The sequence below is a fragment of the Nycticebus coucang genome, chromosome 4 (genome assembly GCF_027406575.1).
Source record: "Nycticebus coucang isolate mNycCou1 chromosome 4, mNycCou1.pri, whole genome shotgun sequence".
NCBI classification, from domain to species: Eukaryota; Metazoa; Chordata; class Mammalia; order Primates; family Lorisidae; genus Nycticebus; species Nycticebus coucang.
Window position 1 is genome coordinate 1,287,454 of NC_069783.1, and position 12,729 is coordinate 1,300,182.

At 45.2% G+C, this 12,729-nt stretch overlaps 1 protein-coding gene across 14 annotated transcripts in view; it reads right to left on the reverse strand.

The window, feature by feature from the left end:
* The window catches only part of MYT1L (myelin transcription factor 1 like), a 476,241-nt gene that overhangs the window by 91,145 nt on the left and 372,367 nt on the right, over positions 1-12,729 (reverse strand). For 8 of the 14 annotated variants that reach the window (XR_008379597.1, XR_008379596.1, XM_053588625.1 and 5 more), the window contains exons 10-11: positions 7,613-8,590; positions 2,775-2,909 (exon numbers count right to left, since the gene is read on the reverse strand). Coding sequence is in view for 12 of the 14 variants with exons in the window: in XM_053588625.1 (XP_053444600.1) it covers positions 2,775-2,909; positions 7,613-8,590 (1,113 nt within the window). In the remaining 2 variants the exon portion in view is untranslated. The remainder of the gene's footprint in view (positions 1-2,774; positions 2,910-7,612; positions 8,591-12,729) is intronic. The other 6 variants (XM_053588628.1, XM_053588632.1, XM_053588626.1 and 3 more) reach the window with 1 other exon arrangement.

The following is a 12,729-nucleotide window of genomic DNA, read 5'->3' on the forward strand; positions in this document are numbered from 1 at the left end:
CTGAACGGGACTCCTGGCCCAAGCAGGATTCACCCGGAGACGGGACCCCTAGGCCAACCTCCAGTCCATCAGCCTGAGGCTCGGTGGCCAGGCAGCCATGCCCACACGCCTCTCTGGTGTCAGCATGAGCATTCAGATAGCTCAGTCCCTCAGCCTGAGCCTCGGTGGCCACGCCCACATGCCTCTTCCTGCTCTGGTGTCAGCATGAGCATTCAGACAGCTCCTCCAGTGACTGCTGTGGCTGTTCCTCCCACGGGCCTCAGCCAGTGACTTCCTGCACGAGACTTTTCAGGAGCGCCACTCTCTTCTGCTTCACCTTTCCACATACTCTGGCCAAATACCCATCTCTGGTTCCCCTTCTTTTCTGGTTACTGCCATCTCCCCTTTTCCGTTTCCACCAAGGCTGCTGGAAGGATGACTCTGGGTAGCCACCTCTGCTCCTGCCCTCCCCGGGTACCCAGGCCTGCCCTCCCAAGCCTGCTGGATGACAGAGCAGGCCAGCACCTCCGGTTCCGATGGTAGCACATGAGCCCCCATCTGCCTTTCCCTCCCACAGCCACTGTCTTCTCTATGTCCTGACCTCCTGGGTGGACTTTCACAGAGGCAGTTGGAAAATGCTCCTTCTCTGCAGTGCGGCTCAACTAATGTGCCTCCTCAGGGCAGCTGTGGGGACCCCTGGTCTCCTCGAGGGTGAAGCGGCGGCTGAGTGCCTGGCGTGCTGCATCCAGTCTGCCTGTGCTCGCCCCACCCCAACCAGGCTGGGCGCTCCGCATGGACTGTGAGCCCTGGCATGGCCTAGCAGTGAGTGTGCTGTGAGCTCTGCGAGGACTTCATATGGACAAAAACCACAACCAGGGGAAACTAGCCCAGAAAAACTGAAAGAAAGCAGCAGCCTTCTATGGATGGAATCCTTTGATTTTCTAATTACATTTTTGTTGTATTATGAGGAGTCACACATGAGCAAGAACTCGCAGGTGCATCCCGCAGAAACTCTGGGAGGCCTTTGTAAAGACTAGTCAGGCTGTGCTCCCACGTCCTCCGGGCCTGACATGGTGCCAGGAGTGGTCTGACTTGTGGTAGCCACAAGTCTGTGCAAAGTGCAACTTGTCAGAACACAGCTCCTATTACTAAGTTATTTAGAATTTTCCTGTGAAAAGTCAGAAGAATTTCTCATCCATAAAAAGGAACTGATAATCTACATTGGAGGCAAAAATACATAAAAAATGCATAAAGAGATTCTTCCTGATGCCTCATTTTGTAGATGAGAAAAAGAAAGCGCAGAGAGCACCAGGTCAGGGCCACACGGCCCGTGAGGACTGACCGGGTCGTCCTCGGACCGACCAGGCTTCAGGGGAAGCTGACAGACACAGCTTTAACACTGAGCTCGGCATTTAGTTAGGTGAGTCAGTGCCTGTTCAGATTAGTTTAAAAAACACTGTGCAGCCTTAGGGCGCCCTGCAAGGAGAAGGGTGGTGGGGTCTCTGCTTCTCATTTTCATCATCTGAAAAGCAGGGCCAGGGCCACCCTGCAGGTCTGCTGGGGACTGAACGAGTTAGTGCTGGGGCTGAGCGCTGCACACGTGTGCTGGACACGGAAGCCGCCCACCATGCTGTCTCCCTGTTCATGTAACACACGGGATTGTCACCACACACTCCAATTTGCTTGTTGCCACAGCTCTTCATGTTTGTTCATAAGGCAGTTAAGAGAACTGTGGCTTACTGTTTTGAGTGGACATTTGAAAGTCTGGGGCCATGGTAGTTTCTAAAAGTATTTCACTTGAAAATAAAGATCCAGCTGGACCGTGCTAATTCTCAAATACCACTGAGAACCTACTTTGGCCGAATAAGCTCTCAATTATTCCAAAGGTACCCATTATGATGGGATGACCCTCAAAAGTCACCTTAACTGGTCATCTTGCCAGCCTGCTACCTCTCAAATCCAGCTATTACATTTTCCTCACTAGAGACTGTTAGTGAAGAAAGCCCTTCACAGGCTTTATATTCAAAACCAGAATTTCAAACTCATCTATTCATTTTTGAAAATATACCTTTTCCCTGAACAATCAATTCTAATTGTGTTTAAATAGTTGGCATCAATTGTGTGCCAAGAGAAGGATAATTTAAAAAAAACTATATATCATTTTAGTTCTAAAAAACTTTTAGTTGTTTTCACAGATGTATTCCATATTATCAGACCTAATTAATTAAAAAGAATTAAAAAGATCAAAACCCACCCAATTCAAACCTCCTCATCTAAGCTCATATAATGTGGAAATTTCAGAACAACCTTGCCAAGAGACAGACTTTATGAGAAAAATGCAACAAAACTTCATATCTAAATATTCATTCAGATAATATGCAGAAGTCCAGATACTTGGGCAAGAGATAGTTCAAGGGCTCTCTCCTTGGGGGTCCACAGCAGTTCAGTGCTGTGAAGAATGTTCTGGAGACACTCCATTCTGTGACTTGCAGGGAGAGAGTGGAGAAGCACCTGCCTGAGGTCACAGGGCGGCAAGCCCTGAGCTCCTTCAGCACCTGGAGCTCTGCTACAGGGACAAGGCTGCTGGCAAGCTTCTGTCCTGGGTGGGAGGAGGTGTCCTCTGGGGCTACTGACAAGCCCACTTGTTCTGGACAAGCTGCCCTTCCAGGTGACTAGGGGACTGGTCACATAAGGTTGCACTGAGCCATACGATGGAGATGACAGCAGGTGAGTGGGATGACAGAGATAGGTCATAGGTGTTTGCACTGCCCAGGGTAGTGTGGGCGTGGACTTACTTTCTGGAGGGACCCTATCTTTGTGCGGGCATCCAGACAGACTGCGGTGATGTGGGTAAAGCCCAGTTACGTGGCCGGTTCCATCACACCCGGGGGTTGGACACTTGCTCTCTTTCTTTTCTGTTCTTGAGGGATCTAAAAGCGACAACAGGTGCCAAAACAATGAATGTTTACCAAAGACAAATGTGATTATTAACAATCTGAAGAGCTCTTTGCTAAAGAAAGAAATAAAAGAGGCATCAAGGGACAGGCTCTGACATTAGATGTTTGCTTAGGAAGGTCTCTGGTTTGGGTGATTTTTTTTCAACCTTATATAGTATAACCATGAATCATAAAGTATATTAGTTTTTATCCTAAAGAAAGAAAAAAACCTCCCCTAAGCTTAAGCCTTGATTAATTATTTCCCGTGTGTTACATGATAAGCTGTGTGGCTCAAAGAAATCAGCATAAACAGTGATGAGACAGTGGCCTTCTCAGAGGACAGCTCCAACCCTGTACCATGGCCCTTCAGCAGCATTCCTGAGAAATTTATCCAGAGAGAGCAATTTCTTTCAAAGACTCTTTAGCTGAATCTCTGAGTGCTCTAATAGTATATACTATAAGCTGCAAAATTTCCTCACATTGAAAGTTGCTCTCTTGAGGTTAAGCAACACGTTTCTTAGCACACCAATTCAGAGCTTTTCTGAGAATAAGCTGAACTCTTAGAAGGCACTGTAAGCAGATAACCAAAAGGGTGGAAATCCCACCTGCCAGAGGTGATGGGCAATCAAAAATGTTTCAGAAGCCACTGGAGCGACCATTTGTTCTGATCTCTTCATCTGCACCCGGAATTGGGGCAGCTCAGAGGTCGCCGCGCGTGCACACGCCAGGCCAAGGCCATGCGTTCCACTGCCCGGCCGGCCTCTCCCCAGAGCCAGTGGAGGGCGATTCGAATGGAGTTTTGGTAAGAAATTGAATGCTGGGTGCCAGAAATGCAGTCAGTGATATGGCCAATAATATTGTTTCTGTGCCCAGAATTCCTGAGCGTGCAATATAGTAATTCCAGAAGGTACTTTTTTTTAAGGTACTGCTGGGACTGAATAGTAAGTACACGTGTGTGAAACACTGTATTTTTGAGCTAGTTTGAAAACCAGTTGCTCACATCACCAATAGATGGTGATTATTACTATTTGGTCTAGATAACGAAATAATTAAGTTTCTCTAGGGATTTATTTCTTTTATGTTGATGTTTCATTAATCAGGCCAATCAAGATTGATAGAAAATATGTCTTCCTTTTGGTTCAGAACTCATTTTTCTCAAGATAAAACCGACTTTAAATTTCTGAACTCTTACAGACTTTCTTAGGTCACTCATATAAACTCAAAATAGAAAAGGGCTTCCAGAAGCTGGTACCACAGCTCTGGAAAGCCCCCTTCTTTTCTAGATGGTGCCCCAGACCCTTTGTGCAGTATGAGCTTCCTTCCTGTCCTTATTTATCCATAATGACCTTTGAAAACAAATTTAAAATTATGCAGCTGTGACTCAATTTCTAATTACCTTGCTGAAGCTTCCCATATACATGCAAACTAAAAGCCTGGCTTTTTATTGTCTTTTCAGTAATTTCATAATACCATTATATAATCTAACTAATGTAAATATAAAAGAAGAGTTAAGTGCATCATAACAGCTTCAAAAGAAACTTTGATTATTTAAAATCATAAACTAGAGATAACAAATATTTAGCTGGATACAAATGGCTTTTAACAGATTAGAAAAAGAGTGAGTTATAATTAACATCAACCACTGACTCTATTCTATGGACATAGGATTTCCACAAAAATTACATCATTTCATGAATTTTGAAAATGCTCTGAGACTATGTCTGATCTGCACACAGCAACGTGGCTCGAGGGCCTGCCAGGTTTTGGAAGACAACAGGGCATGTTCTCCTCTCTGTGCCCGAGGTCCGGGGCGGGGAGGGTGCTGCTTCCTTCACCATCTCCCCTGGATTTCCTTCTACTTGTGACCCCAGTTCTTCTTAACAGAAAACGTGCAAGCAAACACAAAATAACCAAGCAAACAAAGAGACAAACAATTTAACCAAGACCTTGAAAACATCTTATAGAGAAAACAAATTGTGCTGGGTACGGCTTGCTCGGTCCCCTTCCGGCTAGAGTGGATGACCACATGTAAGGAGATGAGTTTCAGGACCAATTCTTTATATTAACTCATGATTTTGGAAATGCTATTCATTGACAATTTAAATCAGTTTGAAAACATTGTGCAGAAATGAGAACTGATACATGTTGCCTCCATCTTTGAAAAAAAGACCGGGATGCTGAAAACTGATGTGCCACAGCGGTGTGAGATGTCACCTGGCCATGCAGGGGGGATGTCACCACGACTGCTGACGTGCCACAGTGGTGTGAGATGTCACTCGCCCATGCAGGGGGGACGTCACCACCTAACTGTTTTTGTTTTTAAAGGGTGCCTTTCTTCATCTTTTAGACCCACTTTGTTGGGCTTGTTTGCTTTATTTACTCGGTCTTGAATGTAACTACTGACACCTTGAAAAGAAACTGACACCATGTGGAAAACGTTACTGGGACCCAGAAATGTGCTTTAGAGAGAGGAGGAGGACCAGGAGCCATGACGGGGACAGAGTCCAGCACCGCCCACTGGACACCCAGGGCCAGTCCTTCCCTTCCCAGGGAGAAAGCACGCTCCTTTGGTCACTGTACACTCCCACCCCTCCCCCCATTTATATAAGGGAAGCGAGCACTTTGAATTCCATCTTTTGGTAGGAAAAAAAAAACAACAATAAAACAAAATCAGTCAAAATTTGTGTAAAGCTGCTGAGTTGAAAGGGAACAAGAAACCCAAGAAGCCATCACAACACAGAATCTGTAAAACCAAACCAACCTATGCTTACAAGCAGCACATCACTACCCTACCAGCCAGAGCTGCATTCTAAACCCACCACTTCAGATTCTGAAACAAGTCTGAGACAGACAGGGTGTCCCCAGAGTCATGGCTAAAATGGTCATACATAGGGAAAATGGAAAATTGTAGGTAAATGTACCTTTATTTACAAAATATTAATGACAAAATTTTACAAAATATTTACAAAATAGTCTCCACATGTTGGCAACTTCTTTGCAAAGCTTCACAATGAATATTTTGTAAATAAAGTACATTTAGCAACAATTTCCTATTTTCCCTATACATGGTGACTTTAGAAGTGATTTTGGGGACACTCTGTATTTGTGCATCTGAGCAATCACACGAGAAACGCTATTTATTCCTAAAAAGTGTTTGGTTCCTGTACGATTCTAAAAGACGCTAAAACTTTCTAATAGATAATTTGAGCACATCTTGTTCAGAATGATAGCACTATACTTCTGAACATACATGCTAGCATTCAGAGTATTTAAAATGCCTACAGCAAGCCTGAGCCAAAGACCCTATTTCCTTTACAAATAGCCTCATCACATAACAACTGCTTGTGATGGTCTGGCTTTCACCTCCTGAGTGAGGCCACCAGGGCCTGGCACTCGTCACGCTGAGCACCTCCAGAGCCTCTGGCTGAGGTTCTGTGGGGTTTGGAGTTGGTTGCAGAGCCACCTGGCCTGTACAGAAGGTGGCTGTGCACATTGAGAGGAGAGCACACACCTATGTCATGACAGAAAAATGCAGTTTTTCCAATAGTTTGAAGTTTAGAGAGCAACTGATTTTCAAACCAAATTCCTGGACCTCATTATTAGATTCACTGTGAAGAAACTCAGTACTCATAATGAATATAATAAAAAAAGAAAACAGGAAAAGCATATTTTGGGTACTAAATAGAAGCATTTAAGGAAACCCCAATTTCATTCTTAAAATTTCTTCTTACTTGATTCTAAAAGAAGCCTGTAATCATGACATGCACAGGGCCAAGGTTCTGTGTCAGGCTGCTTTACCACCTACTTTATCCCGACGTGGGCACTGTCATCATTGCAAACATGAACTCAAATCTCTCAGGTCGGAGGAAGATGTGTGCGCATATATACATGATATACTTACATTGTATAGTATGTATGCATATACAGCTAAATATAACAACACGTGCAAATATGTGCCCACATAGTTCATAAAATAAAACTCAGCTAAAACTATCATAGGGATAGTTTTGAGTGTTTTATAATAAATAATATTTAAGAAAAGCACCATAAACTGTTTCCCAGTGGAATGGAACCCAGGAGAGGGGATGGATGTGCTGAAGAACTCGCTACTGCTCTCAGCTGAGGCCGTGCCTCGCCTCACACAGCAACGGTGCCCAGCGCCTCACTGCCTGAGATGACCGCAGTCCAGTCACTGCCCACTCACATTCCCACCACTCCATTACTGCTCAATCTCCATCTGGGCTGTTTTCTGTGGGTGTGGTTTCACCAAGAACTGCCATTCCAGGGTACTTTTATAAATCATGATGCCACCTACCCTATCCGATTTATACAACACGAGCTTCCTCCATGACTGACTACTTGTGACACAGACCCTGGCCACTCCACAGGGTTCACCTGCAACAGCACGGGCTTCCCTGGAAGGCTCCAGCGTGCCGCGTCTGTGCTTCCACCCTACCTTCCCAAGGAGTGTGCTCCGATTATTCCTCCACTCTAATGACAGGATGCTGAGCTGCTTTTTGTGTTTCTCAGACAAGGATTTTATTTGCTCTTCAGAAACATAACCACACAAGGAAATTCTGGAACCGACCCTGACATGGCGGTGGAGACATTTCTAGCGCAATTTATACTTTGTGTGCTACCAACACCCCCCTCTAGCTCCTGTTTTCTCCAGCACTTACGTGAGGTAGAAATATTACCTTTACCATAGTATGACTTTTTGGCGTGGCTGTCCGTGGACTTAGGCTTCCTGTCCTCCCCGGGAAGCTGCCTGGGAGACTGGTCCTCGTACGACCGCATGCTGTCCCTCCTGCCTGCCTCCAGGGCCATCTTCTCCCTCATGGCCTTGGCGCGCTCCGTCTCCAAGGCGATCGCTTTCTCCAGCAGGGTCAGGTTCCCCTTAGTCATGTCGAACACCTCCTCCGACCTGTCCGAGGTGATGGAGGTGGTGTCGTCATCCTGCGCGCGGCCCCCGTCCTCCTTGGCGCAGCTGGAGAACACTCTGGGCCGGGGGCTCAGCTGCTCCTCCAGCCTCATGAGGTTGATCATGTCCGAGTAGTTCCTGTCCGGCGTCCTCCCCGGGAAGTCGTCCTCTTGCCGGCCGTGCGGGCGCAGGGCCAGACCCTGCTGCTGGGCCCTGTCCTGCGGGCTGGTCTCGCTGAGCTTGCGGGCCAGGTCGAAGCACTGGTTGCGCAGGCACTCCAGGCTGCTGAGGCACACCTCCTCGTCACTCTCCTCCACCGCCTTGTCGGCCAGCCCGTTGTTGGCCGGCTTCCCCAGCAGCACGTAGTTCATGCTTCTGCTATCCGGCTGCGACATGCTGTCTGTGTAACCCCTGTCGCCCATGTTTTCCGAGAGCACGACGCCATGTCCTTGTGCCAGCAGCTTCAGGGAGTCCACCGTCTCGCGGACCACGTCGCTGTCCAGGTCCAGGCTCAGCTCGCTCTTCCGACCCAGGTTTTCGTTCTTGTCGCTCTCGTCTTCCAGGCTGTTGGAGGTGTTGCTGTTCATTTCCGACTCAGTCCTGGCTCGGTAGGCGGCGTCCTCGGCGATCTTGCCGAGGTTCAGCAGGGACTTGGCCACCAGCTCATCATAGTTGTCATATTCGTCGTTGTTGTTGTCATCCTTCTCCGGGTCTGGCATCATCCGTGTAGCGTGACAGTTCATTTGATGGTCTTCTGCAAAGACAATAAAAAAGGGCAAAAAAGGAAAGAAAAGAAAGAAGTGGCTAGAACTTGAAGTTTAGTTATAACAGCACCCACAGCAAGGTAACCACAAGTCAAACTGTTTATCACGGGATAGAATCGTATGAAATGTTGACATAACAAAAATGGACTGTTCATGGTATTTGCTGTGAGCTACTAATTTTGTTAAGGAATCTTAAAATAAACTAGCAAATATTTTAAATATAGCTTTAAAATATTAATTTTTTTTATTATATCTGACTTTTAAGAATGACTTTTTTTTTTTTTTTTGAGATAGACTCTCACTCTATCGCCCTGGGTAGACTGCTGTGGTGTCATAGCTCACAGCAAACTCAAGCTCTTGGGCTCTAGCAATCTTCTTGCCTCAGCCTCCCCAGTCGCTGGGACTACAGGCCCCACCACAATACCCTGCTAGTTTTAGAGAAGGCATCTCGCTCTTGCTCGGGCTGGTCTCAAACTCCTGAGTTTAAGCAATCCACCTGCCTTTACCTCCCTCCGTGCTAGGATTACAGTTGTGAGCCACCACACCCGGCCTAAGAATGACTTATTTTCTTCATTTATTTTATTATGTATAGCCTAATAATTGTATTTGTCTTAACATAAGGCTTTCTAAGAGTTCATGAACTTTACTTGTTGCTAACTCTTTAATAGACGTTCACTGCAATTACTTTTAAATGGTTTATTTTCTCATTGATACTCAGGCACCCTAGAAGAATGCCCCAGGCTTCTGGGAAATCAGGCCAGAGCACCAAGCTCATTGGGGTTCAGTATAGTAGGTACGTGGTGAGGCTGAATCAGGAGTTATTTGGGATCTGATAGTGGAGAGGCTTTATTAGGAAGTGGCAGGTTTCTGTAGTAAAGGTTGGGAAAGCAACTCCGATGAGCTCTGGTTCGTCTGGGCATCTCCACTGGATTGAGGAAGGGGAAGAGTGAGCCCTGAGCAAATGCTGTGACAGGCAGGCTGGGGATGAGCCGTCACCACTGCGACACTCACAGTGCAGCATGTGACTGTTGTCACATCCGTCCATCCCATGGCCTAAGGAAACTTAGTGAGCTGGCAGAAATAATGTGAGTAAATGTTATGCTCAATCTCAAAGGGGTATTTAGGAAAACTCTTTAAAAAGACCAAGTTAAAACCCCTTTATTTCTTCTATTATTCTATCTATGCTGTTTGACAGTCAAGGAATTTGGGATTCGTACTTCTGTTCACCATTCTATGTGATTGCTATCATGTGTACTGCAAAATATAGGTAATAACACAAAGATTCTTAAATTTATTCACCCCTTTAGATTGGGTTTGGTTAACTGCATACTGTTTTTACATCTGTTCTTTGTTTCCATGACTAAAAAATCAGAGTAAGAAGAATAAAGTTCATTAATGACCCTAAGTAATGAGATATATGGACTCTCTCTCTATATATATATATGTAAAACGCCAGCTGACTGAGAGCTGAGATATGGGCTCTGTGGTTTTCTTTCTTTTTTTTTTTCTGCGTTTTTCTTTATGCATTTTATGCAGGAAAGGCTTTTGTTAGAGCAGAAAGATTTGGAGCTCCATATATCAATAACAGAAAATAACACCTTTGTTATCCCACACCGAATCAATGAACATTTAAATCTGACACATCTTTCTAAACTTCAGCAAATCAAATCTACCACTTATCAGTCAGAGAGCATCACTAATTACATAAAACAAATAACTGCTTCTTCTGGATAATGCCTATGAACCATTTTCTTTATCATAGTGATAAAAGTATTCTCAAAGGGGAGCACAAAGAAAGAACATCAAACCAGGGAAAGCAATCAGATGCCCTGGGGTACATGAATCTCAGACGTAAAACTGGCCTCCGGCCCAGAGTTCCAGGTTTCAGGAATTGAAGGCAATCCTGTTTTAATGAATATTTGGAAATAGAAAAGTTATATTCTCCTCTCAATTTATGTACTTTGTTACACTCATGGGCTGTGATTAGAGAAGTTTCTTCAGCATAACCAGGCTGCGTTAGTGCTGTACAATATAACCTGGTGAGTTCTGGTGCTCAGCACCCCACCCCTACGGAGAATGAAAACAGGGGCACACGAGCTACATGTGGAAGAGTTGGGAGAGCTGGTCGAAGGAGAAACCAGAGGGAAGACTACTATTTTCATGATTTTCTCCAAATGTCTTTACGTAACTCATTATGCGCCATCCTGAAGAATTTGGAAAAAGGTATAAGTCATTGAAAGGGGGAACAAGAAAAGAGGAAGACTACCTGTCCTCTCTGCTGTTTCTATGACCACAATAAAGGCGACACTTGGGAAAGGACAGAGGTTCATACTTTATGAAATTCTTTACCTTCCTAACAAATGACTATTTACAGGATTAACAACTCTCCACCTTCTAAATCTCAGGGTTATCTTCAATTTATTTGCATTTAAGTTTTCTCTTTGGCATAAGGTGGTTACGGGGCACGTCTCACCTTTTTGAAGACTCAATTTCTAAGTCATCTTCCCCTAACAAGATTAAAACAAAAATGGCCAAATTTATTCACACCGTGTCAGAGCAGCTGAGAGGGGCCCCTCAGAGAAGGGAAGCAGGAAGCTGCCACTGCCTCCCACGCACGTCCCAGAGTGGGATCTAGGGGTGAAGTGCAGCAGGGCAGGCTTCACTCGGCCCAGCGTGACACTGCTGCTGATGGACCGTGTCCTGCTGCACCCGCTTGCAGGGCTCCAGGAGCTCATCTGCACAGCACAGACAATGAAACTGACCTGCTTAGGGCTCCGGTGCACGTCAAGGCCCCCACGCTGTGAGGGCTGTGCCTTGGCTGCTCTGACCTCCAGCCCTTGGAGCAGAGGCCCAGGGAAGCCAGCCCATTTGTGGGTTCAGTCTGAAAACAGCCCCGGAGAGCACACTGGCCTTTGAATGTGCAGCCTACTTTTCAGGGTTAGGCTCTTCTCCAAAGTTAGGAATGCTCAGGGCCATCTGAGGCTCTGTCCCAATGGCAGGAACATGGGAAAGAAAGGCTGTTGAAGATGGCGCGAGTGACCAAAAATTCTCACAGGCCAATAAAACGTCTTGAGTCACCAGTGTTTAACTATGTTAACATATCATAGCAAAGCCAGCTTGTAACTGTGTGGACTGATAGCAGGTTCCAATTCTCCTATACATGCCACATGCAGAACTCGAGAGCACTCAGAATTCTATCTACAGGTTCATGGCTTAGGCAATTCCCCCTTCCAGGTATGTTTTTGATGAACATAGTAATGAAATGAGTCTCCCATGGAGGTGGGCTATGGGAAATGAACCAGAATTTTCTGTGCCAGTTCAGGATTTAAAGTGTGGTATAAACAATCCACAAAATGAATATTATGACCACCAAAATTTTAGGAGTTAATTTTGCTACTTTATATCTAGTAATTAGTATTCTATCAAATAAGGAAAACGTATTTGTGATGAAACCATTTTATCAAAAAGCTGTTTATTTATTTTTATTTTAAAAATCTTTAAATTTTAATTTCTTTTTGAGACATGGTCTAGCACTTGTGCAGTGCTGTCACTGGATTGCTGGGCTCAAGCCGTCCTTCTGCCTTGGTCTCCTGAGTAGCTGGGAACGCAGATGCTCACCACCACTCACAACTTATTTCTATTTTTTCGTGGAAATGGTGTCTTACTATGTTACCTAGGCAGGGCTCAAACTCCTGGCCTCAAGCAACCCTCCCAGGAAATTATTTTAAAGTACAGGGTTATGTTCTAAGCCAAAAAGCGTAATTATTGGATGAAGGTTTAAAGAGAAGAATAAAGTATTATCACTTCCTGTCTTCATAGTTTTCTCTTTCAAACGAATCTGTCATCTAACAAAGCTGCACAGTAATAGACTACATTACTGTTGTGAAGTGACAGCCCAGATGTCCCCATTGCAGAGGACACAGAACCTTCACGCTAGGTGGAAAGTGATCTGATCCGGCCACTTCCAGGTGAGGAAACTGGATCCGGAAGTCAGTGTCTACGGGTGGTAAGGCCCACGGGCCTTTCCCTGCTTCTACCAGCCATTTACAAACCTCATTTTCATTGCTAGTGCACCTGAGATCTTAATTCCTATGTGAGATATACAAAATACTGTTGAGACGATTTTATC